This window comes from Vanessa atalanta, chromosome 30 (assembly GCF_905147765.1).
Source record: "Vanessa atalanta chromosome 30, ilVanAtal1.2, whole genome shotgun sequence".
NCBI classification, from domain to species: domain Eukaryota; kingdom Metazoa; phylum Arthropoda; class Insecta; order Lepidoptera; family Nymphalidae; genus Vanessa; species Vanessa atalanta.
The window spans coordinates 3,774,241-3,801,919 of NC_061900.1; the positions used below are offsets into that span (position 1 = coordinate 3,774,241).

Consider the following 27,679-nt stretch of genomic DNA (forward strand, 5'->3'; position numbering starts at 1 on the left):
TCCTTTATTAAATATGGAAGCATTACACTTACTTATTGGTAATTATCATTTTGATTATAGTCAAATTAAACACTACCGCCGGTTCGGAAAGGAAAATACCATAACCTGAGAAGAACCAGCGAAAGAAACTCAGCAGGTCTTTTTTTGTCAAATTTATTAAATACATATTTATAATTTATAATTGAATTGGGTATGACATCATACCTCTAAAAGTCCATTAAATAATTTCGGTTTTAGTTGTAGTCATATATAATATATACATATATAATCCCTTCCATATAATTAAAAATTTCTCAATTTAATACGAGTATTTTTAAATAAGTTTTAGGAAGGAAGGAAAAAAAAATTGATTTTAGAATTATGTCATTTATTTATAACGATATTATCATAACACCTATGTAATAACTTCAAATGTAATTTATTTATTATTTACAATCGGGCAACATTAATGCAAAATTTCTTTGGTGTCTGTGAAATTTGGATCTTCCTCCTCTTCTTCCTCTTCATCAAAGCCGACTTCTTCATCATCTACATGTGCATCCTATAAAAAAAATTATCAATGACAATGGTGTCAATATTTAAGGTTAACTTAACAAAATAACTGTCAAAGTTACGAGGCTGGATGGTACGATATCTTTGACATGTTTCAAAAGGGAAAAAAAAGATACTCTGATAACTAACCTAAAAATTATTTATGGCGCCAATCCGGAATTATTTAAACAACTAGTTTAGCAATTATAGACTTTTATAATTAGAATTTGGATATTAATGTGATAATATAACATATTTAAACAATATAATCTGGTTTTGAAAAAAATTTAAGCGCACTCGTCTGTTCATACCTTCTGTCGTGTTATCAAATCTTAATAAGAAACACAAATCAAAGACAATTAAATTTGTACATAGACAATGTTGCAATTTTTAAGAATTGTTACATTCCTACGGAGTCATAGATCAATTGTTATCAGCCACTAGTTCGCTAGTCTAATGTGTAGTAACAATTATTATTCTTTGCCTGTAAGATATTATAAACAAAATAATAGCGTAACTTCGTCAACTGTAATCTGTACTAATATCATGAACGCTTAACTGATTCAGATGACTTTTGGTTACGGATACATTTTGAGTACCAGGGAAAGATTTTATTTACTTTTATTCACCAATCGAGGGTGTACAGTTAGGGGTAACGGTTTTTGTGCTATAGGTAAAGGTAACCGAGTACAATATAAAGAAACGAGTACAAAAAAAAATTGAAAGAAATAATCACCTGATACTGCTGGTATTCTGATATTAAGTCGCTCATGTTGCTAGCGGCTTCTGTGAACTCCATCTCGTCCATGCCCTCGCCGGTGTACCAGTGGAGGAAAGCCTGTTAACGTTTAAATAATTAAAATCAATATGTGTAATGTTTTACCAAAACGATTTTTTAGTTTGAAAATTACGAGTGTTGCCTGACTGCGTCTCTATCGTTACCTTTATATGCACCTGTGTCTGTGTTTAAATGTATATATGTTATTGTTTGTGTATATGTACCTCTTATATTTCTTAGTCTCCTTGTACATGTATAAATAAAAAAATATATATTGGACAACATCACATACATTACTCTGATCCCAATGTAAGTAGCTTTAGAACTTGTGTTATGGAAAATAAGAAGTAACGACGGTACCACAAACACCCCGACCCAAGACAGAAAACTAATGAACTTTTTCTACATCGACTCGGCCGGGAATCGAACCCGGGACCTCGGAGTGGCGTACCCATGAAAACCAGTGTACACACTACTCGACCACGGAGGTCGTCGTGTATGTGTTTGTTAATATATTTAGACCCATATATCTTGAGGTCACATAACGACATCAGTAACATTAAATCAACGACGGTCATTTTTAGTCATTGCGAGAAGTGTTCATTTGTTTTTTTTTTTGTTAAGTTTAAGTGTGGACTCCTTTTTATCCAGGATAAACCAATCTGTATACATCAAGTATATTCCACCGGCAGGAGTGAAGCTAAACAAACCTTAAATTTACATATATCTTGTGATTTACATTAGTAAATAGCTCTACTATGTATAGAAATATATCTTGTTTAATATATCTTTATTTATAATACAATATGGACAATTAGTATAACTTTCCGAACGTCATACGTCAAGCTGTCAAACGTCTTTTAAATTGATTCGCTTTTTGGCGGGAAGCAGCGTATCATTGTATAACTGGTTTTTGTAATAATATTAGCAAACCAGAAATTGATTAAAGTATTTTGTTATTAATTAATTATTATTTTATATTCATGTAATAAGTTTATTAGAAGTAAATTAGTTTTGTTAATTATTATTAATTTCTCAATTTTCTTTTACTTAAAAAGTTCCGTTAAGAACTTCGCTGACATTTAAAACGTCAGTTTGTTTAGGACTTCATAATGAATACCACAGATCATTTAAAACTCGATCAATATCATATCAATGTTGGTTTTAACTCTTGCAAGCTGTACTATTTTTTTAAACTCACCCGTCTCTTGAACATGGCTGTGAATTGTTCGGATATCCGTTTAAATATCTCCTGAATAGCGGTCGAGTTTCCGACAAAGGTCGCGGACATTTTGAGTCCTCTCGGCGGGACGTCACAGACGGACACTTTGAGGTTATTCGGAATCCATTCCACGAAATAGCTGTAATAATAAAAGAAGTTGTATAATTTCAATCTACATTAATAAGACGAGAAAACGGTCTGTCTGTCCATCTGTCAAACTTTCAATTTTTGGTCTCTGAACTGATGTTTTTAAACGAGTCCTAAGGACGAATATATGCTACTTTTAAACTACGCAACGAATTTTAATGCGGTTTTCGTCAATAAATAAAGCGATTCAAGGGGAAGGTTTATATGTATAATACATGCATATTATAGCGGAGAAAAGCGGAGATTTTCAACTGTCGGAGCCGGAAAAAAAAACAAGGATTTTTATGTTTGTTTTTCAATCCAAAAGCTGTATATATGGGATGGTAATTGGTTGATAAAATGAAGAGAAAAAAGTACGGTATTTTACTATATACAACATTAATATCGATTTCTAAAATTTCACGATCGTTTCACTGTGGTGAGTTTCGAGTTCGTCTAACAGAATACTTACCTCGAATTCTTATTCTGTATCGCTAGTATTTGATCGTCGACCTCCTTCATGGACATCTGGCCTCTGAACATGGTGGCCACTGTCAAATATCTACCGTGACGAGGATCGCAAGCCGTCATCATATTACCAGGGTTGAACATCTGTGAACATTATATACTCATTAAAATAATAAATCGTATTGTTTTACGTAACTTCTACGATAATTAGGTGAATAGACTATTTGACTGGTTTTCAAAATCCATTTTATATAATTTAGTTGAAAAAGTTTTGTTTTTTAATTCTAGTACATATCTGCTAAAAATATCAAATTAAACATTGAATATTTAAATAGCGCGCGAAAACGCTACTGTGGCAATATGGCACTGCAATGGGGTCGATGACGTCACTTGCCTGTATTGTAATCTGTGGCGCATATAATCCACATACAGTAAGCCAACAAGCAAGTGACATCATCATAAACCCGACCAACCGTGAGCGTTTTGTGTCACGTGACAAACGTTTAAATATAGAGATTTTGCCTATCCTATCAAAAATCCTTGAAGACGTTGTACATAAGCAACTGTCAGAATTCCTAACACATAATCATCTCCTTAGTCCTTTTCAATCCGGTTTCCGTTCCGGTCACAGTACTTCCACCGCACTGCTTAAAGTCACTGAAGACATTCGCTTCGCTATGGACAAAAGAGAGTTTACTATTCTCATTTTGCTCGATTTTAGCAATGCCTTTAATTCAGTCGACTTTGATGTATTGCTTGGTATCCTTCGCTCACTTAACTTTGCTCAGCCTGTGATTGATTGGTTCCAATCTTATCTTCGTGGTCGTCGGCAGATGGTAAAGTCTGATGAGGCTTCCTCGGACTGGGCTGATCTCTCTGCTGGCGTTCCGCAAGGCGGCGTACTTTCTCCTCTTCTGTTTTCAATCTTCATTAATGAAATTACCAAAGTTATTTCTTCTCACTACCATCTCTATGCAGACGATTTACAGCTTTATAGACACGCCACCTTATCAAATCTGTGTTCGACCATACATGATATCAATCATGATCTTGTTGAAATTAAGAACTGGGCTACATCCTTTGGGCTTCTTGTTAATCCCTTGAAGTCGAAGGCAATGGTAATAGGTACCAGACAGTTATGTAGCAAAATTAATTGGGACATTGTACCATCAATTGTCTATGATGGAACTCAAATTGCATATAGCGACCAAGCTACTAATCTGGGGTTAGTCATAGATTGCAATTTATCATGGAGAGCTCAGGTTAACGAAGTCAGTAAACGTGTCCATTTCTCTCTGCATTCTCTAAAACGTTTGCAGAATTTCCTTCCTTTTAAAACAAAAATATTACTTGCACAATCCCTTCTTCTTCCCATCTTGGACTACGCTGATATCTGCTATCTTGATGCGAATGAAGAGCTACTTGACAAACTAGATAGACTTCAAAATTTGTGCATTCGTTTCATTTACGGTCTGCGCAAATTTGATCACATTTCTCAATTTCGACGTCAGTTAAAGTGGCTTCCTATCCGACTTCGCCGGAGCTTGCACATATTATCGCTTCTTTTTAATATATTAAACCATGGTAGCCCTGATTACCTACATGAGCGTTTTCTGTTTTGTCCTGCTCGTGAAAGACCAGTACGCGCATGTGTGGCGTCGAAAACTCTTGAGGTACCATTTTTTAATACTACTTCCTATGGTAACTCGTTTTCCGTTGTTGCCGCTCGCCTATGGAACTCTCTTCCAGATAATATTTTCCATAATAATGTTACGATAAAATCGTTTAAAATCAGAGTTAAGCAACACTTTCTTGCCACTTAAGTTTAATTTATTTTATATGTATGTATATATATTTTTTGTATCTATGTAAGTTGAATGTATATATATATTATAGATAATGGTATATATTAATGTATATATTTGTATTTAGTGTGTAATATATTCATTTATCGCTAAGTCTACTTGAATTCTATAATATAAAACTAATTGATATTGTACCTACACCATAAATATGTATTACAAATAATCTCCACTAAATTCAGGGTTTCTGGAAGAGATCTCTTGTTAGAGATAAGTTATCCCTTTGTACACATTTTTCATTTATATAATTTTCTGTATACTCTGTTGGTACATAAATAAATAAAATAAATAAATATTTGTAAATAATATTTTTTTATAATTATTACGATTATTGATTTGTTAATCGACTTATAACCGAAATAAATTTTATTATCTGTGTACAAAGAATTGCTAGTTTTGGCGGGATTTTCCATTCCATTCGAAAAAAATAAAAATGGCGGAATTTTCAAACTTCGTTTCGATCGTTTGCTTAACTGTGGAACATTATCTCATAAATATATTAATGAAAACTTACTTTATTTTAAACTAAGTAAAGTTTTATAAGTTACCTGTGTCATTAACTCTGGGACAGTCTGTGCACGGAAGCTGAAGGAGTTCCTTGCGGTCAAAGGAGCGAAGCCTGTGCAAAAAAAACCATCACACTTTAGTTAAAAAAAAATTTGAATTCTAATTTGAATCACGCATTCCATCGTTCCATCGACTGTTATATATGTTATATTTTCTGTTTCTCATCACTCGCCCGTCTATCAAAGAGATCAAGCTAACTTGAACAGGGAATAGTTCGCTAGACGTCTCCGAACCATTGCGCAATCGACGCATGAATTATGAAAATGTTTTTGATATGAGAACGGACTGTACTGATTTTATTTAAAAAGCTATTATAGATTCAAGCCCTTTGTATGTTAAACTATTTCTATTATTAGAAAACTTTAATTATTTATATGCTTCTAGCTGAGTTGAGCCGAGATGGACCAGTAGTTGGAACGCGTGCATCTTAACCGGTGATTTCGGCTTCAAACCCAGGCAACCACTGAATTTAAATGTGCTTAATTTGAGCTTATAATTTATCTCGTGTTCGGCGGTGAAGGAAAACATCGTGAGGAAATCTGCATTGTTTCTAATTTCAATAAATTTCTGCCACATGAGCATTCCACCAATGCTCATTGGAGCAGCGTAGTGGAAACCACCTCTAAAACCTTCTCCGCAAAGGGAGAGGAGGTCTTAGCCCAGCAGTAGGAAATTTACAGGCTGTTAATGTAATGTTAAAAATATTTTATTAGATCGCGTCGAAGAAATTAGTGGCCAATACTATAGAACTTTATGACTAATTTTTGTGAAATTCTGCTACCCGAATCGCAGCAGTGGAATCATGATAATAAAACGAACCAGGCATGAAGAAGTGCAGTCTCGGGAATGGGACCATATTGACGGCCAACTTCCTCAGATCGGCGTTCAGCTGTCCCGGGAACCGCAAACACGTGGTCACTCCCGACATCGTGAGCTGAAAATATTATTTAACGTTGAATTAATGAATTATTGTATTAAACTGACATAACATTATATCTCAAATGTTGGAAAATAACTTTAGAGTTTTTTATCAGCGTCTACATTACAAATCGGTGGCAGATTTACGTTCAATACAGTTGTGTTAAATTACGATTCAAAAGTGTTATGAAAGTCAAGTTGAATTAAGTATATTTTGGTTGGACCTACACCGCCATCTGGTGGCGAGTTGCAGCAAACTGATGTCATTTGTCGGGAATATATTTAAAAAAAAACTTACCGATATCAAGTGATTCAAGTCTCCGTAACCTGGACTGCTCAGACGTAGTGTCCTGAAGCAAATGTTGTAGAGAGTTTGTCGATAACAATTTACTTTAATTTTGTTTACGTTTTTCTTTTTTTTTCTCTTAACCGGCCATAAACTTTTTTTTCGTAATCAAGAATCTTCTTAAATTTTCTGCGCATCTCCGGCTGGAGCTCTTCAAAGTGAGACCATAACCGATCATTTACGTGCAGCCATCGTTCCATAATCACTGGGACAAAAGTCGGCTCACGCTATCAATACATAAGATTTGTTTAGTATGTTTTCAGTTACGAAACGTTACGAAATAGCCGAAAAAAAATAAGTATTTATATATTTCAGATACCTGAAGACGGTCCGCTGTGCGACTTGTGCAACGTGCGATTCGTGTCGCAGGAAGCGTACAGGAGACATCTGCACGTGTCCGCGCGCCACAACACGAGCGACTCGTAAGTTTGCCTCGCGTGACGGTAGATGGCGCTAATCGATTTTCTCGTGTTATAAAACTTGCCTCGCGTGACGGTAGATGGCGCTGATCGATTTTCTCGTGTTGTAAAACTTGCCCCGCGTGACGGTAGATGGCGCTGGTCGATTTTCTCGTGTTATAAAACTTGCCTCGCGTGACGGTAGATGGCGCTAGTCGATTTTCTCGTGTTATAAAACTTGCCTCGCGTGACGGTAGATGGCGCTGGTCGATTTTCTCGTGTTATAAAACTTGCCTCGCGTGACGGTAGATGGCGCTGGTCGATTTTCTCGTGTTATAAAACAAAGTCGCTTCCCGCTCTGTGCGCTTGGCTCTTAAACTACGTAACGCATTTTAATGCGGTTTTGGCCAATAAACAGAGCGACTCAAGAGAAAGGTTTATATGTGTAATCAGGGTTCGCGGATATATATCAATAGATTTTTTCCTAACTTCTGAACAACACTCATAGATCGATGCTTAAGACCTGACTCTGAATTATTACTTTTTATATTTAGTCGATTACAAATTAAATATTAAAATAAAATTAGTTGATTTATCTCACAAACAAATGAAGATATAATAATAAAAGGTACTTGTTCTTTAAGTGTTCATTAAAAATTTATTTCTTAAATAGATAAGACACTAATCCCTCTGTTACTTTTTTTTTAATAAAAAACTTTACATTTTTAAGTGTTTACAGAATGAAATTCGCTTCGTTTTCGTAGCCTGGATATATATCAGATATATATCCAGATATCTTTTCGAACCCTGTGTATAATACATGCGTATTATAGTACAGAGCTGAGATTTTCAATAGTTTTCAATTTTCAAAGTCGGTTAGATTAACGTGTAAATGTTCGTTTCAGCGATTCGAAAGAATCTAACAAGATGAGAAAAGGTAGATCTCGTATCGTAAGAGAAAAGAGGAGAAATATAGAAGATGGAGACGATGACGATGAGAAGAAGAAAATATATCCAAGTCAGATGAGGAAGGCCGAGGGCCCGATACCGTGTGAACAGGTATTTATGGAAATATCGTAACAGTAGAAGATCCGAACCTGAAACGACCTTCACCGAGCTGATAATAGAATGAGACATATTTTATAAGAAATTTAGTATATTAGAAAATATGTCAAGAATGGGTTCATCAATAAATCCTGGACAGTGTGTGGAATACACATGTGGCAGAATTTCGTTGAAATTAGACACATGCAGGTGTCCTCACGGTGTTCTCCTTCACCGTCGAGCACGAGATGAATTATAAACACAAATTAAGCACGTGAACTTCAGTGGTGCCTGCCTGGGTTCGAACCCGAAATCTGACCACTGGGTCATCTCGGTTTGAATCCTGGACAGACTATTTTTAATTATTGTTACAAAATTAATTTTAATTAAATATTGCAACATCAAGATAATAAGCAAAATTTTTACCCCGACTTAAAGTATCAAACTTATAGACAGTGCAGCAGCTGCACTGACCAGAGTCAAACTACTTGGTTGTCAGTATAAACGGCTATGTCTAACTTCACTTGCTTGATAATAGAAAAAAAAATCAATATAAGGCTTGTTTTATTGTGAACACGTTGATATGGGTTAGTGAATTTTAAAGATTAAATTTGTACGCGAGTGGAAATGTGTGACCGGGGTATCCGAGTTGAGTATAGTTGACATGTGGAATTATAATTAAAATCCTAAAATTATAGCAAACCGTATACAATAGAAAGAGTGAGAGAGAGAGAGAGAGAGAGAGAGAGGGAAAGGTTTTTTATTGGTTTAAATGTTTATTAATTAACTTAGCAGTGCCCGCGACTTCATGCGCGTTTGAATTTAACAAAAAAGTTATTGTTTTATCCTAAAGTTACTCCTTATTACATCAGCTATCTGTCAGTGAAAGTCTCGCCAAAATCGGTCGAGCCGGTCCAGAGATTAGCCGGAATAAACAGACAGAAAAAAATTTGAAAAAAGTTATTTCGGTATATGTACAAATGCATTTAGTAAAAAGCGGTTATTTTTATATAACAAACAGACATTCCAATTTTATTATATGTATAGATATTTTTGCCTAATCGGTTGTAATGTGTGTTTCCAGTGCGGTCTCCAACTAGAAGACTCGAGGGCGTACCACGGACACTTCAGACGGATGCACCCGGACAAGAACCGAACGAAATATCCGTCGATGAAGTCGCCTTGCATGTGCGAGGTGTGCGGGAGAATGTTCCAAGTTAGTATGAGTCCATCTTGGTAGTACAACCCAATCATTAATTCTACTGACAAATTTATTGATCCATATTTATTATTGTACCAGTATCTGTGAGTGATGGTGACCAGGATAAGGAGTTAAATGTTAAAAAAATAACTAAGTTCCAACCGTGCCCCCCCCAGAGCTACGCGCTGCTGAAGGACCACCGCTGGGTGCACACGGGCGAGCGGCCCTTCGCGTGCGAGTCGTGCGGGAAGGCGTTCCGCATGCGGCAGCGGCTCGTCGCGCACAGACGTGTGCACGCGCCCAGGCGCGCCGCCTTCGTGTGCGCGCTGTGCGGGAAGAGCTTCAGCACGCACAGCAACCGCCAGCGACACATGTTCGTGAGTACCGCCCCCTCGTGCGCGCTGTGCGGGAAGAGCTTCAGCACGCACAGCAACCGCCAGCGACACATGTTCGTGAGTACCGCCCCCTCGTGTGCGCTGTGCGGGAAGAGCTTCAGCACGCACAGCAACCGCCATCGAAACATGATTTGTTTCTTTCGTAAAGTGCGTTCGTGCGTCCTTCGATTCGTCGAAAATTTATGTCTGAGTACATTCTACGTTTGTCATTAAAATATCTTTAAATTATTCATAAAAAAAAACGTATTGTAATGTTTCCTTTGTACATAATATTCAAAATTCTTAACGTTACAGATCCACACCGGCCTGAAGCCGTTCAAGTGTGAGATGTGCGGGAAGTGCTTCAAGCACGCGAGCGAGAAGCGCGCGCACATCACGTACGTGCACCTGAAGAAGCCCTGGCCCAAGCGGGCCCGGGGGAAGCGGCGGGCGGACAGGCCTGTGAGTACACTGATGCTGGATTTCGTTGATAGACCGACATATTTTTTTATCGCGTTCAAATCAAATCAAAATCAATTTATTCAAGTAAACTTCACAATGTAGCGTTTTTGAATCGACGATATTTAAATACTACCACCGTTTCGGAAAGCAGTCTCCAGCGAGAAGAAACGGCAAGAAACTCGCAGAGTTGCTCTTTTCAAATAAACAGATTTGCAATGCTGTTTTTTACAATAGTTAGTGTCCTGTGATGGAACCCGATCCGTTCTTATTAGCCCAAAATTTTCTAAATAGTATTCTTTTAATGAATACTAAGATTTATTTATTCATTTAGTCTGAATAAACTTTTTAAATTGTTAGGTCTTTTAGCGTTAGCTCTTGTTGCTACCTTATAAAGCCGCAGATTCAAAGTTCCTAGGTTGCCACCCACCTAGGCTCTATAGGCCTCGGTACGCATGCAAACCCTTCAGTTTTTTTTTTAATATTGTGTTGTATTGGTAATTGTTCATCACATATATATTTATGTTCTAAGAAATATCAACCAGTCCTTACATCGTCAATGAGCCATCAACACTGGGAGCTAAGATGTTATGACCCTTGTGCCTGTAGTTACACTGGCTCACTCAGTCTTCAAAACGGAAAACAAAAATATTAAGTATTGTTGTTTGTTGTTACTTACCCAGACGGGCTTGTACAAAGCCCTACCGTCAAGCCACCTGTCCGTCCTGTCCTGTGCTGTCCTGTGCTAGATCACCTTCTGCTTGTGCCTGAGTGCCGTCTCATTGCTTTATAGGAGAGAAGGAATAGAGGATGCTCCATATTTGCAGATTACAGAATCAATTTCAGGAAGCACCGCTATGTTTACGTGTGCTAAACCTCTGTTGATGATATAATCTGTTCGTTTCGTGATAAAATATTACCTGTATTTTCACCAACCCGCATTGGCGCAACCTAATGTTATCTATATACTAGAAAAACGTATTTAAGCGTTATTAACCCCCCCTCCCATGAATTTGGGTATATTACTCACCGGTACCGAGTGCAGAAACCGCTAGAAAACGAGCGGTACTCACCACGTCTTTACGGGCACATGTATTAACTTTTTCTACGTTTACAGGGTCAGATGGGTCAAGTTCCGGTGGGTGTGAGCGAGATGGACATAGCTCAGCCGATGTGGCCGAATTGTGACCCCAAAATGGGCGACATGAACAATATCATCGACGATAAACCAATATATTACAATTTGAAAATATAGTTTAAGGCTGAGTTGAGCGTCACATGGTGCGGTCGAACTTGGATGGGTGATCGTTCTTGGAAATTATCTCCAAGTGTGAATTTTGTATTTATAAATAATCACAATTTTATAATTGGTTCTTATTTAAAATAGAACATTTTTTTGTTACATGGCTGAATACTGAATCTCTGTTTTTTTTTTTAAAAAAAAACATTACTGAAGTATTTTTTATTTATATTTTATACGAATTGTGTTTTGTATATTTTTTAACTGAATTCAAAAATTAATGCTTGTCTATAACCACAATAGACAATAAGTTTAATTTTTCGAATAAAAAAAGACATGTGATTTTAAAAGATGCTTTGTATGTGAGTGACTTCGAATTAAGTTATTAATATTGTATAATTGTATTTATTGACATAATATTCATGATAATAAAATGATTTTTAATACAGTCGTGTTTTTATTTATTAAGATTTCTATATTAAATTAATCCTAACGTCATTTAATTTGAAATTAAATATAAATAATGGAAAAAAAATTATTACAAATTCAGATTATTCAAATATTTCCCTTTTTTTATTGACAGCACAATGCTAAACATTTTTTACAAACACCTAATGGTAAGTGGTCACCACCGCCCATAGACAATGGCGCTGTAAGTATTATTAACCATTCCTTACATCGCCAATGCGCCACCAACCTCGGGAGCTAAGATGTTAACCTGTGCCTGTAGTGTACACTAACTCACTCCTTCAAACCGGAACACAACAAAGTGGCTTGGGGGTAGAATATCGTATGAGTGGGTGGTACTACTACCACGTAGATATTACTAAGAAGGTTTAAGTATTCATGGGAAAAAATGCAGCTTATTTCACGACTCGTTTCTGACTCGTCATAATTCCAAAGATATGATATTATTATGCACTACGAACAGCTCTTGATTAATATATATTTATTTATAATACAATACAATTTCACTTAACTATTTATATCCACTTATATTTTACTTCCACAGTTTAAAACTCATTTTTTTCACAAATCCATGTTTATTCAAGCTCTCGACAACAATGTCGTGTCAATTCTTGTTCTCCTGTTCTTCTTGTTGCAATAAAGAATATAAATTAGTGAAAGATTGCCTTGGGATAAAAGTTTACAAGAATAAAAGTGATCTCTATCGATCATAAATACGTACATGTACGCGAACTTAAAACTCAAATTCCTTTATTAAATATGGAATCATTACACTTACTTATTGGTAATTATCATTTTGATTATAGTCAAATTAAGCACTACCGCCGGTTCGGAAAGGAAAATACCATAACCTGAGAAGAACCAGCGAAAGAAACTCAGCAGGTCTTTTTTTGTCAAATTTATTAAATACATATTTATAATTTATAATTGAATTGGGTATGACATCATACCTCTAAAAGTCCATTAAATAATTTCGGTTTTAGTTGTAGTCATATATAATATATACATATATAATCCCTTCCATATAATTAAAAATTTCTCAATTTAATACGAGTATTTTTAAATAAGTTTTAGGAAGGAAGGAAAAAAAAAATTGATTTTAGAATTATGTCATTTATTTATAACGATATTATCATAACACCTATGTAATAACTTCAAATGTAATTTATTTATTATTTACAATCGGGCAACATTAATGCAAAATTTCTTTGGTGTCTGTGAAATTTGGATCTTCCTCCTCTTCTTCCTCTTCATCAAAGCCGACTTCTTCATCATCTACATGTGCATCCTATAAAAAAAATTATCAATGACAATGGTGTCTATATTTAAGGTTAACTTAACAAAATAACTGTCAAAGTTACGAGGCTGGATGGTACGACATCTTTGACATGTTTCAAAAGGGAAAAAAAAGATACTCTAATAACTAACCTAAAAATTATTTATGGCGCCAATCCGGAATTATTTAAACAACTAGTTTAGCAATTATAGACTTTTATAATTAGAATTTGTATATTAATGTGATAATATAACATATTTAAACAATATAATCTGGTTTTGAAAAAAATTAAAGTTGTCTACTCATACCTTCTGTCGTGTTATCAAATCTTAATAAGAAACACAAATCAAAGACAATTAAATTTGTACATAGACAATGTTGCAATTTTTAAGAATTGTTACATTCCTACGGTGTCATAGATCAATTGTTATCAGCCACTAGTTCGCTAGTCCAATGTCTAGTAACAATTATTATTCTTTGCCTGTACGATATATATTATAAATAATAGAGTAACTTCGTCAGCTGTAATCTGTACTAATATCATGAATGCTGAACTGATTCAGATGACTTTTGGTTATGGATACATTTTGAGTACCAGGGAAAGATTTTATTTACTTTTATTCACCAATCGAGGGGGTAAAGTTAGGGGTAACGGTTTTTGTGCCATAGGTAAAGGTAAACAAGTACAATATAAAAATTGAAAGAAATAATCACCTGATACTGCTGGTATTCTGATATTAAGTCGCTCATGTTGCTAGCGGCTTCTGTGAACTCCATCTCGTCCATACCCTCGCCGGTGTACCAGTGGAGGAAAGCCTGTTAACGTTTAAATAATTAAAATCAATATGTGTAATCTTTTACCAAAACGATTTTTTTATAAATCTCAACATTTCAAGGTTTGAAAATTACGAGTGTTGCCTGATTGCGTCTCTATCGTTACCTTTATATGCACCTGTGTCTGTGTTTAAAAGTATATATGTTATTGTTTGTGTATATAGACCACTTATATTTCTTAGTCTCCTTGTACATGAATAAATAAAAAAAAAATATTGGACAACATCACATACATTACTCTGATCCCAATGTAAGTAGCTTTAGCACTTGTGTTATGGAAAATAAGAAGTAACGACGGTACCACAAACACCCCGACCCAAGACATAGAAAACTAATGAACTTTTTCTACATCGACTCGGCCGGGAATCGAACCCGGGACCTCGGAGTGGCATACCCATGAAAACCAGTGTACACACTACTCGACCACGGAGGTCGTCGTGTATGTGTTTGTTAATGTATTTAGACCCATATATCTTGAGGTCACATAACGACATCAGTAACATTAAATCAACGACGGTCATTTTTAGTCATTGCGAGGGAGTGTTCATTTGTTTTTTTTTTGTTAAGTTTAAGTGTGGACTCCTTTTTATCCAGGATAAACCAATCTGTATACATCAAGTATATTCCACCGACAGGAGTAAAGATAAACAAACCTTAAATTTACATATTTAATGTGATTTACTAATAGCTCTACTATATATAGAAATATATCTTGTTTAATATATCTTTATTTATAATACAATAAGGAGAATTAGTATAACTTTCCGAACGTCATACGTCAAGCTGTCAAACGTCTTTTAAATTGATTCGCTTTTTGGCGGGAAGCAGCGTATCATTGTATAACTGGTTTTTGTAATAATATTAGCAAACCAGAAGTTGATTAAAGTATTTTGTTATTAATTAATTATTATTTTATATTCATGTAATAAGTTTATTAGAAGTAAATTAGTTTTGTTAATTATTATTAATTTCTCAATTTTCTTTTACTTAAAAAGTTCCGTTAAGAACTTCGCTGACATTTAAAATGTCATTTTGTTTAGGACTTCATAATAAATACCACAGTTCATTTAAAACTCGATCAATATCATATCAATGTTGGTTTTAACTCTTGCAAGCTGTACTATTTTTTTAAACTCACCCGTCTCTTGAACATGGCTGTGAATTGTTCGGATATCCGTTTAAATATCTCCTGAATGGCGGTCGAGTTTCCGACAAAGGTCGCGGACATTTTGAGTCCTCTCGGCGGGACGTCACAGACGGACACTTTGAGGTTATTCGGAATCCATTCCACGAAATAGCTGTAATAATAAAAGAAGTTGTATAATTTCAATCTACATTAATAAGACGAGAAAACGGTCTGTCTGTCCATCTGTCAAACTTTCAATTTTTGGTCTCTGAACTGATGTTTTTAAACGAGTCCTAAGGACGAATATATGCTACTTTTAAACTACGCAACGAATTTTAATGCGGTTTTCGTCAATAAATAAAGCGATTCAAGGGGAAGGTTTATATGTATAATACATGCTTATTATAGCAGAGAAAAGCCGAGAATTTCAACTGTGTAAGCCGGAAAAAAAAACAAGGATTTTTATGTTTGTTTTACAATCAAAAAGCTGTATATATGGGATGGTAGTTGGTTGATAAAATGAAGAGAAAAAAGTACGGTATTTTACTATATACATTAATATCGATTTCTAAAATTTCATGATCGTTTCACTGTGGTGAGTTTCGAATTCGTCTAACAGAATACTTACCTCGAATTCTTATTCTGTATCGCTAGTATTTGATCGTCGACCTCCTTCATGGACATCTGGCCTCTGAACATGGTGGCTACTGTCAAATATCTACCGTGACGAGGATCGCAAGCCGTCATCATATTACCAGGGTTGAACATCTGTGAACATTATATACTCATTAAAATAATAAATCGTATTGTTTTACGTAACTTCTACGATAATTAGGTGAATAGACTATTTGACTGGTTTTCAAAATCCATTTTATATAATTTAGTTGAAAAAGTTTTGCTTTTTAATTCTAGTACATATCTGCTAAAAATATCAAATTAAACATTGAATATTTAAATAGCGCGCGAAAACGCTACTTTGGCAATATGGCACTGCGATGGGGTCGATGACGTCACTTGCCTGTATTGTAATCTGAGGCGCATATAAACCACGTACAGTAGGCAAACGATGTTAACGAGCAAGTGACGTCCTCATAAACCCGACCAACCGGGAGCGTTTTGTGTCACGTGACAAACTTTTAAAATAAATGCATTTTTATTTTTGGATTTTTGGATTAATTAATTATTATTTTCAACTTTCGTTGATAAATATCCATTTTTAAACTCATAATATATACTGATTACAATAATGGACACTTTATTTTTCGCATTGTCAAATAGCCTATTGCGTAAAATTACGAGTCTGTGCTGGCGGACACTCTTGTGCAATACACAATGTTACTTAAGTCTCATGTATACTAATAATAATTTTATATTTGTAAATAATAATTATTTATAATTATTACGATTATTGATTTGTTAATCGACTTATAACCGAAATTAATTTTATTTTCTGTATAGAAAGAATTGCTAGTTTAAAGTAGCTTAGACTATGGAAAAGAGTTTAGTTTAGTTTTTAAATAGATTTAATTCAACGTAACAAACGTTGAATTAAAAGCGTAAGCGCCATGAAATTCCCGACGCTTACGACGTTTTGGTCGCGAGTAAACTGTACACTATAAGCGATCTAGCGCTGTACGTTTCAATAGTATGATTAGATGATGATTTATTGAAGCGAACTTTAATTCCAACGCTTGAACAGTATTTAAACAAAATATTTTTTGAACATTAATGTTCTCGTCTATTACAGAACATGTCTCTGGTAGTGAATAAAACGTATTGAAATCCTCATCAAGCCAAGCCATATAAATATGACTGTTTGCTTAATTGTGCAACATTATCTTATTATTAATTTAGTAAAGTTTTAAAGCTGAGATGGCCCAGTGATTCATCTCGTGGTGAAGGAAACCATCGTGAGGTAACCTGCATGTGTCTAATTTCAACGAAATTTTGTCACATGTGCATTCCACCAACCCGCATTTGAGCAGCGTGGTGGAATATCCTCCAAACCTTCTCCTCAAAGGGAGAGAAGGCCTTAGCCCAGCAGGGGGAAATTTACAGGCTGTTAATGTAATGTTATGTTTTAACAATAGAATGAGTTACCTGTGTCATTAACTCTGGGACAGTCTGTGCACGGAAGCTGAAGGAGTTCCTCGCGGTCAAAGGAGCGAAGCCTGTGCAAAGAAACCACCAAAAAAATTGAACCACCTCTTTAGTTGAACCACCTCTTTAGTTAAAAAAAAAAATTGAATTCTAATATGAATCACGCATTCCATCGTTTCATCTACTGTTATATATGTTATATTTTCTGTTTCTCATCACTCGCCCGTCTGTCAAAGAGATCAAGCTAACTTGAACAGGGAATAGTTCGCTAGACGTCTTTGAACCATTGCGCAATCGACGCATGAATTATGAAAATGTTTTTGATATGAGAACGGACTGTACTGATTGTACTAGTCCTAGCAAACTTTAATTATTTATATGCTTCTAGCTGAGCTGAGCCGAGATGGACCAGTGGTTGGAACGCGTGCATCTTAACCGGTGATTTCGGCTTCAAACCCAGGCAACCACTGAATTTAAATGTGCTTAATTTGAGCTTATAATTCATCTCGTGCTCGGCGGTGAAGGAAAACATCGTGAGGAAATCTGCATTGTTTCTAATTTCAATAAATTTCTGCCACATGTGCATTCCACCAATGTTTATTGGAGCAGCGTAGTGGAAACCACCTCCAAACCTTCTCCTCAAAGGGAGAGGAGGTCTTAGCCCAGCAGTAGGAAATTTACAGGCTGTTAATGTAATGTTAAAAATATTTTATTAGATCGCGTCGAAGAAATTAGTGGCCAATACTATAGAACTTTATGACTTATTTTTGTGAAATTCTGCTACCCGAATCGCAGCAGTGGGATCATGATAAAAAAACGAACCAGGCATGAAGAAGTGCAGTCTCGGGAATGGGACCATATTGACAGCCAACTTCCTCAGATCGGCGTTCAGCTGTCCCGGGAACCGCAAACACGTGGTCACCCCCGACATTGTGAGCTGAAAATATTATTTAACGTTGAATTAATGAATTATTGTATTAAACTGACATAATATTATATCTCAAATGTTGGAAAATAACTTCACGAGTTACTTGCCGGTTCTTATCAGCGTCTACATTACAAATCGGTGGCAGATTTACGTTCAATACAGTTGTGTTAAATTACGATTCAGTTGTTATGAAAGTCAAGTTGAATTAAGTATATATTAGTTGACCTATACCGCCATCTAGTGGCGAGTAGCAGCAAACTGGTGTCATTTGTTGGGAATATATTTAAAAAAAAACTTACCGATATCAAGTGATTCAAGTCTCCGTAACCTGGACTGCTCAGACGTAGTGTCCTGAAGCAAATGTTGTAGAGAGCTTCGTTGTCGATGCAGAACGTCATGTCTGTGTTCTCCACGAGCTGGTGGACGGAGAGCGTCGCGTTGTATGGCTCCAGGACCACCTCGCTGACCTGTCAATGTAATTATTTTGTTGAGTCTATTAAATTAATTATTGATAAACGAAATAATGGTAACTCATAGACAAATATTACTTAGATAATACCATAGACTCTGTGGTAACTCTTTTATTATCACCATAAGTCCTTGCATCGACGATGCGCTTTCAACCTCGGGGAGTGAGATGTTATGTCCCTTGTGCCTGTAGTTACTGGCTCACTCACCCTTCAAACTAGAACACAACAATACTGAGTACTGCTGTTTGGCAGTAGAATATCTGATGAGAGGGTGGTACCTACTATTCTCTTACATTGGTAATATTATGATTTCGCTTTTAATTAAAAAAGCTGTACTTATGTACCGCCGTGATAAGTTATACTACTTCGGTGTTATTATATGTAACGGGGCGCGGTTACTTTGGTTGTTGATTTGGATAATTAATGAATCGAGTAGCTGGCAATAATGTTTGATGGCTGATTTACTTTTAAGAGCGGGTCACCCCGAATTGAGTTGTAAGTGTCATGGCAACGCGAGCCGTTACGTTTTGACAGGCGACTCGAATGCGACGGCTGCTCGCAAACCCATTCGCTCTTAATCGAGATGAATCATTGTAAACCTTTGATATTTGTGGTGTACGATTGTTGAATCAATTAAAACAGTGATCAGACGATATTAAATACGTTTTATTTTGTGAGTATCTCCATTGCACATCATAGTCTTCCAAATGTTGGATCAATCCCCGAACCCAACTGTTCGGCAACCCGCTCCTCCGACATATATATTTATTTGAACATTGTAAATATATAGCTATGTGGAAACCGGCTGTCATGGTATGGGCATGTTATGCAGAGGAATGAGGACCATGTTGTGAGGAAGGTCTTGAGCATGGATGTGGATGGATATAGAGGTAGGGGACGACCAAAGAAACGATGGAGGGATTGTATGAAAGACGATATGGTTAGAAAGAATGTTACTTGTGAGATGACGTCCGGTAGAGAAGTATGGAAGATGACATGCTGCGCCGACCCCAAGTGAAATTGGGATAAGGGCAGGAGGATGATGATGATGAATTAAACATGGTGTGAAGTTGTCTATATCAAGCGACTTGACACTTAGTTGACAGTTTAGCGAGCGACTTCATCGCGTAGTTGTCATGTCTGCGCGCGCATCGTAAACAGTCACTTTCATCATTATATCAAAGCGCACCAAAAGAAATAATTTCAATAAACTTCTATTTCTGTATTTTAGTCGATAATAATCTGTTTATTGTATGGTTTGATGATGATGTACTGGTTAGTACAAGATACTACGAACCCCGAAACCTTTCCATACCTTGGGTGAGGGGACCACGCTGAATGTGGTCATGATGCGATCGGGGTATTCCTCCCTTATCTTGCTAAGGAGGAGCGTACCCATCCCGGAACCGGTTCCACCGCCCAAGGAGTGGGTGAGTTGGAAGCCTGGAAGGAAAAAATACTAAATAAGACTTAAAAATCACTATTTAATAAAAGACAAAAAAAATATTTAAAATGTATTTCAATATGATGGTTCGATAACAATGAAAAAGTTTGTATGAATTTGGGTGAAAATAATAATTTTAGCATTGACATGTTATAAAATAAATGTATTTTATTAACGTAACTGTAGAATACAATTAGTATAAAAAGATTTACGCTAATACACGATTTTTTTTTCTTGTCAAAACAGAAAGTCAGTTTTCTCAAAATAGTGCTAGTTTCTAATTAATAATGTGAATTAAAAAAAATACCTTGTAAGCAATCGCATCCTTCTGCTTCTTTCCTGATCACATCAAGAACAGCATCAACTAGTTCGGCACCCTCTGTGTAATGACCCTTAGCCCAGTTGTTTCCTATTTAAAAAAAAAAAAACATTTAACGCCATCTGTTGGTGTCTAGTGAAAGCACAGTTTAAAATACATTAACGCCATCTATTGATAACCTGAGAAACTATATTTTATTATTCTAATTAAAAAAAATCGTAAACACTACCTAAAGTTACATAATTTTTTGGTGCTTACTTTGGAAAATTATATCAGATCAATCCCTTTCAAACGAAAATATTTGGATACAATATCGACTTAAAATAAATTTAATGCTACTTGAGAGTGACTATCGTGCATTCTTAATATACATTAACAGTAGATACAATATTTCATCAAAATGAAAAAAAAAAAAGAATCAAAATTATAAAGGCAAAAGTTCTACTACTTACAGGCTCACCATGCACTATCATATTGCACATTATGTATTAAAAAATATTAAATTATTGGAGATGAGAAGCTATAATACATAAAACTATTATATAATTAATAAAACCAATAAAATATTCCATAAAATTAGAAATGGTCGCAAAGATAATTCTTTTTTTTTCGATTGTACTGAGAGCGAATATCGACTATCTCTTGGTGTCTAAGTGTAAGTATATTTTAATATTCATTTAACGCGATATATGAATACGGATAAATGACCTTTTTTTCTTAATTGAAATGCAAAGTTACTAATGTATGATCTGATAAAAGATTAATAACTAAAAGCCATGAAACTAAGAATTTAATTGAATACAAGATTGAAAATAATCAATAATAAAAAATGATTTCAAATAACCTGACAATCTCAAGATGACAGAGAATGCAAAGTGCTCAGGATTGGTTGGATTGAGGTCAATTAGTGACCATTTAAAAGCATATTTATACATATATTTTTTCAAATTCTGAAAGGTTATTTGATTCTGTTACAAAAATTATAAAAAGTTTAAGCAAATAATATAATTAAAGTTCACTCATAAATGAGATACAAATATCTCATTTGAAAGAGTTTTAAACCGACTTACGGTGATATGCCATTTTGGTGCATATAACCTTAAAATGTTATAAATATTAAAGTGATTATTGTATAACTCTCTGTGACATTACACTATGTTTTGTATCGAGTTAGTTTTTACAGAACAGCGCTACTAATTTTGTTATAAATAAATAAATTTTAGTTTAGTAAATGTTATGAATCGGTTACTTAAAGGATAATTTACCTGCTCCACTCTGACCAAATACAAAATTGTCCGGTCTGAACAATTGTCCATATGGGCCGGACCGCACTGAGTCCATGGTCCCAGGCTCAAGGTCCACGAGGACGGCTCTTGGGACAAATTTTCCTTTAAAAAAAATATTAAAAAAAAATTAATTAAACAAATGATTTTGAGTTTATTATATGTAGGCTGCAGAGAGCGTCATGTCGATGTCGTTTGCTGTCACGACCTTCGACATGAGCTAATAGAGGTTTTACATCTCTTTCTGATTACCAGTAAGAGACAGAGTCAAGGATATTGCTATTTTAAATTTATATAGAAATATACCTAGTGTTGTCCTGCGGTCAAAATTGGACCAAAATCTTTCTCTGTAAGGGAAAATAAACCACGTGATGTTAAGTGGTAGGTGGCTACAATAGACATTGGCACTGTAAAAATATTAACATTCCTTACCACCAATGGACCACCAACCTTGGGAGCTAAGATGTTATGTCTCTTGTGCCTGTAGTAAGATTATCTCACTCACCCTTCAAATGGGAACACTATAATACTAAGTACTACTGTGTGGTGATAGAATATCTGATGAGTGGGTGGTACCTCCCCAGACGGGCTTGCACAAAGCCCTACCACCAAGGAAGTAATTGTTTTGAAGAAAATGTACAATTGCAAGCATTTTTTTCTATTTTTATAATAGTTGATACAAAAACAAAAAAGAAAATAGCTTGACAACCTTTTTATCTATCTTTGTATATATACATATAAAAGATAAATAGATATATATATAATGAGGAGTTCAGTTCCCAGTTAGATACAATGTACCAATTTTACTACTTTTAACTTATATGATATATTTAATATGTGCCTTCTTGGCACAAATAAAAGCCACAAAAACAAAAAAATATATATATATGACATATTCCTAATATATGTATATGTATGTATATATATTTAGATACTTTAAACTTACCACTAGAAGCTTCATTGTAGTAAACATTAAGTCTCTCTGCTTGTAGTGGACTTACACCTTTGTAAATGCCGTTCTCGTCTATGCCATGTTCGTCAGATATGATCTCCCAGAACTAGAAAAAGATAACGAACTTATAAATATACACTGAATTAATTTGCAGACTAGCCACCCGTCCCGGCTTCGCTCGGGTAAAGTACCTTATTTTACACAAAATAATAAATGGAAATGCATATTACATATACAGTGGACTCCCAGTAACCCACCCCTTGGCTAATCTGACACCCCCTTTAAACCAACATGTCTATTATTATTTAATTTTTTTTAATATAGTAACATCCTTTAAATCTCCCACTGAATTGTGTGTCCGGCCAAAATCAACGCTGTTCGGCGTGTCCGACCTTTGACATTTTATTTATTTATTTCTCAAACGAGATATGTTCGATTCTATTTATATTTTTCATTAAAATTTACAAGATTCATGGTAATAATCAGAAAATCTTGATTTTACATACAATTTTTTTACCGTATCTTTTAATACTGAGACACAGATTTTTTTACCCAAATGTCCGGCCAAACTAGCTGGTCTGTCCTGCGATTAGGTTTGGCGACCTGGCAACCTTAAGTCTTGTGGAAATCCGTTCGATAGTTTTGGAGTTTATGGCGTTCGGACAGAGTAGCAGGATTTAGTATTATAATATGTAGTGATTTATTACTAACCTATTTTTGGAGTCATCGTAAAGTCGTCCTAAACGAGACATTTTCAAGATAATAAAATTAAAGTGTCAAAGTACAAGACATATTTTAGTACACAAGTATGGATAATCCGAGGGGACGGCAAATCAGACGCAATCAGAAATAGTACAGGCTCCGGAATAACGGCTTAAAGTACTTTCGTAAGCACGGTAATGCACTACCAAATTCGAAGCTCCGAAAAAACTTAGAAACTTTTTAATGGCTGTTTAAAAACTTAAACTCAGACCTTTGGAATCAGCGACCTTGTAAGCTAAACAAGATCAACGAGGCAACTAATCTTACTAATGTTGTATACAATAATATTGTATGGCTATCGTAAATTATTTTAGATTATAATTCTTCGACAGACCTGACCTATGTAAGTATGTTGATAGATGTTATCTGATATAGGTCCATCATGTCTATGTGATCGGAGAGAAATTTTTCTCCTTTGGGTAATTGTTTTAATAATAATAATAATAATAATAGATATATCATTTTGTGTGTGTGTTTTTTTTTATGTTTTTTAAAAACATATTTATAATAATAGTTTATCTAAACTAGGTACGTTGCGATCATAAGAAGTTTACAATATACCATATACTACAACTCAACTTCGAATTCAACGAATGACGCTAAAGATTTTTAACCGACTTCAAAAAGTATGAGGTTATCAAAAACTAACAATATTATATTATCGTAAATCGACTTTTAAGTAGTCTAATGTTTTTCATTTTACTTAGGAGAACTCTAAAAAATATTTTGAACATTATAGATATGTGTTGAGTTAGATTTAAAGTGTGAAGGTACCCTAAATTTTTGAGTGGTAAACTCATAGATCATACCTACATATTGATAAGTATAAAACGTACTTTGATTATTATGTTGTAGAAGAATACGCAAATTTTTTTTTTAATTTTTAGTGCATATTAATTTGTTTTGGAAGACTTTTTTTTTTTGTAAAATTTTTGTTTATTCGTTAAGTATCATAGGTAATGGTTGAATGTATTCAGCCAAACAATCTGTTACTATTATGTACCTTATTTATTGTATACTCTGTATTAATTTGATTATTTTACATCTATTAATCTATCAACTGCAATAAAAGTTATTTTTATAAATAAATTTAATTCGTGGCTACATAAAGGTATCTTATCACAACAAAATTCTCAGATATGAAATTTTAGTTCCTTAAAACTAAATTGATCAATTTTTAAGTAAATATTTTTTATCTTTATAATATCCATAGATAACGAATATCCATAATGTTGCTTAATTAATCATTTTGTAATCATTGCCTTCTGAGATAGAGTTTCGAACCGAAATGAGTCTGTTTATGTATTTATTGCATGTCTTGCCTTTTTATTACACAACACTTTTAAACTACAAGCATAGTTTTTTAGTTGAATCATTGTGGCTTTACAACGTTGAAAATTGTTAGGAATACATCTAACTAGTTAGAAAAATGATAAATCGACTATGGGATCATCAGATTTCATCATTAACTATTTATTTCTAGGGGTTATCCTGACCTACATAAATCACAGCGGACAATCTCAAGGGATAAAAATGGGGCTATTACGGTTAGGGTAAAGCAACTGCTGCTATCAAATATCTGTTGCGGATTGATATCAAATCAAATCAAAAAAATATAAATCAGTATTATGGAACTATGCAGTAGCCTTATACTCCATAATACTGATTTATCGACTGCTATATTTATTGACAATACTGACAAATGTTTCATTGAAACAGTTGCTATACTCTAACCGTTATAGCCCCACTGCTAACTAAGCCGGGCATACTGTGTGCGTGCACAATCTGGGTGCACTCCCTATTCCGTCACTATTGTAATCCATTGGGACGGCAAATTCGACACGACCTAAAATAGCTCAGACACAGAACCAACTCTACGTACTTCTGAGGCACGGAAGTGTACAAACTTCATACTTATGAGATGTTACTGTAACCCTTTATCTCGGGGATTTGAATTTGAACACAGAACCTCGAAATCTATGTTGTTAGACCAACGAGGCAGTCAATACGAGATACGAAAATAAAAATTTTATGTAATGATTATAAAATTATGACAGCTACATTAAAACCACCCTACACGTGACGTTTTAGATTGAAGATTATTATTATTTTGTTAAATAAAAAATATATATAAATACTATGTGGTGATCGTGCTTTGCGCCAGCCCGCCTGGGTAGGTACCACCTACTTAACACATATTCTACCGTCATACAGCAATGCTCATTGTCAGTATTATTGTTTGCAGGGTAAGTGACCCAGTGTAACTGGAGGCAAAAGAGACATAACATCTTAGTTTCAGTGAATATTTCTTACAGGGCCTATGTCTATAGGCGAACATTTGTCCGTATGCCTAACTAAATAATATTAAAAAAAAAAACTTCAAACACATTCACAATGTAAAAAAGTGCAAATTGCGTGTTTGTTCTGTTGCTATATAGCCTAGCCAATTGACATTTGAACACTTAGCTCGGTCGCATCAGGCGTTTGTTTGAATGGCGTTATTAAATGAATAAGCTATTTATCAAATACTTGCTTGTAACTGCAACAGTACAGTATACTTAACAGCTAGAAGCTACCTATCCCGGCTTAGTACGAGTAAATAAGGTTTGTATTTCGTGGTATTATTTAACCAATGAAATACAAGTATTCGTAAACCGATCTATAAAGCCGGCACTTTGCTAATGAATCGTTTACGTATTTACTTAACATCTCGTAATACAGAAATACGGATCCGAATTGAATAATGTAAAAGGAAATATTTATCTTAACCGTTTTGAATTAATATTTAATTAATTTCGATAAATATTAACTTAATTATGATTCAATTAAATTGAAATTTGTTGCATTTATTTAAATATAGAAGTAATTGCTTTGAGTTGCTTTTAAATAAAGACATGTTGTAGTCACTTTAGAGGACTACAAATAATTTCAATACCTAACCTTTTTGTGTATCGGTTATTGTTTTGATAAAGTGCCTAGTCAATATTCTCTCCGACTATGCTGTATTAAGCTATATAAAAAAATATATAACATACTACACAGCCTATATTTGATATGAAACTATTAACTTATAAATATATAACTTCCATATCAATTGTATTAGTAGTTTTTACGTAAATCGGAATATAAACAAAACTAACAAAACTCTTTACGATACTAGTACTAAGATGAATGTGTGCATTTTTACACACAACAATAAAATTAACATAACTAGTCATTAAATGTGATAAGGAATCAATTTAAAATAGTGGTATTAACTTTCATATACAATATAATTTCGCCATTTTTTTTTTTTATTAGTATGTCAAAGGTACGCAGTTAACACATTTTTTGACATCCATTTATAGGCTAACTCAAGATGTAGGTTATAATATTAGTTCACATTATTACAAAACTTTCTTTTACAACTACAAAAAAAGGGAAATATTATTAGGAATATTATAAGATTGATTTTAAACGGTTCGGAATTACTACTCGTTTTTTTTAAGTTGAGAAGGAGCCATAACAAACGTCAACGAATTTGACAAACTATTACATATTAGGATAATGAGATGCACGTTGTTGTCATGTGTATTGCGTATAACAAATTTAAATCAAATGCTGGTGTAACTATGAACAATTCAGTTGTTTATAACTTACCTTGGAACCGATCTGATTTCCACACTGGCCCGCTTGGATGTGCACGATTTCACGCATGTTTAAATAAAATTATACAATAAAAAAGTTAACCGTCTTAAATGATGATATTTATTTTTATTCTTATTTAAATGCACATAACTTCACGTCATTCACAAAATGGTGTAAATTGTTCGAATTTATCAATACACTTACATATCTTATCTACAGTGACTAACGTTGATACTAATTACCATTTTATGAAGGACTTTTATTTCATAAGATCTGTTTTAATGGAGAGTTATTTTTATTTTGGACATAAGATATAATTGTCCAGGAATATAAGACCCTCGTCTCCTTAGCAAGACGTTGTTAATGGAGGTCTATATAAATTGTATCTACACAGTCAACATTCTAGCTAATCAGTTCTAGGTGTGGTTGCATTAGATTTTACAAGACTATCATACAATTATATACCTTATTACAGCTGTATAAAGTTTATTTTGAAGAAATTTTATGTATAACCATATTCAAGACTTTCATTAGTTAAGTAATGTTACTCGAGATT

General features: G+C 34.5%; 2 protein-coding genes across 4 annotated transcripts; one reads left to right on the top strand and one right to left on the bottom strand.

Annotated features, from left to right (window-relative positions):
• Positions 1-346: 346 nt before the first annotated feature.
• Positions 347-27,502, bottom strand: LOC125075282 (tubulin beta chain-like). Of its 3 annotated transcripts, none has more exons than XM_047687003.1 (13): positions 27,136-27,501; positions 22,729-22,840; positions 21,765-21,887; positions 20,488-20,589; positions 20,052-20,179; positions 18,629-18,733; positions 6,771-6,833; positions 6,374-6,488; positions 5,536-5,606; positions 3,130-3,269; positions 2,511-2,670; positions 1,268-1,369; positions 347-541 (listed from the first exon to the last, which is right to left on the bottom strand). In XM_047687003.1, exons 1-13 carry the CDS (start codon positions 27,190-27,192, stop codon positions 446-448), a joined length of 1,374 nt encoding a protein of 457 aa, XP_047542959.1. In that variant the 5' UTR covers positions 27,193-27,501; the 3' UTR covers positions 347-445. The 3 variants fall into 3 exon arrangements, with proteins under 3 accessions (XP_047542959.1, XP_047542958.1, XP_047542957.1); XM_047687002.1 differs by having other exon boundaries at positions 6,771-6,822; positions 18,618-18,733; XM_047687001.1 differs by lacking the exons at positions 347-541; positions 1,268-1,369; positions 2,511-2,670; ... (2 more) ...; positions 6,374-6,488; positions 6,771-6,833 and adding exons at positions 13,096-13,290; positions 13,993-14,094; positions 15,251-15,410; ... (1 more) ...; positions 17,339-17,409; positions 18,161-18,275 and having other exon boundaries at positions 18,566-18,733; positions 27,136-27,502.
• LOC125075314 (zinc finger protein 721-like) lies at positions 7,072-11,722 on the top strand. Its single transcript, XM_047687037.1, has 7 exons — positions 7,072-7,080; positions 7,134-7,240; positions 8,122-8,275; positions 9,345-9,476; positions 9,638-9,838; positions 10,151-10,297; positions 11,412-11,722. The coding sequence occupies exons 1-7, from the start codon at positions 7,072-7,074 to the stop codon at positions 11,547-11,549; spliced, it is 888 nt and encodes a 295-aa protein (XP_047542993.1). The 3' UTR covers positions 11,550-11,722.
• Positions 27,503-27,679: the final 177 nt, after the last annotated feature.

Coding starts and splice junctions, on each gene's coding strand:
- LOC125075314 (XM_047687037.1), top strand. Junction 8,276..9,344: donor GCCCGATACCGTGTGAACAG/GTATTTATGGAA, acceptor GTGTGTTTCCAG/TGCGGTCTCCAACTAGAAGA. Junction 9,477..9,637: donor TGTGCGGGAGAATGTTCCAA/GTTAGTATGAGT, acceptor TGCCCCCCCCAG/AGCTACGCGCTGCTGAAGGA.
- LOC125075282 (XM_047687003.1), bottom strand. CDS start 27,192: ATGCGTGAAATCGTGCACATCCAAGCGGGCCAGTGTGGAAATCAGATC. Junction 20,180..20,487: donor AGGATGCGATTGCTTACAAG/GTATTTTTTTTA, acceptor TTTTCCTTCCAG/GCTTCCAACTCACCCACTCC. Junction 6,834..18,628: donor ACAACGAAGCTCTCTACAAC/ATTTGCTTCAGG, acceptor ACTCTCTACAAC/ATTTGCTTCAGGACACTACG.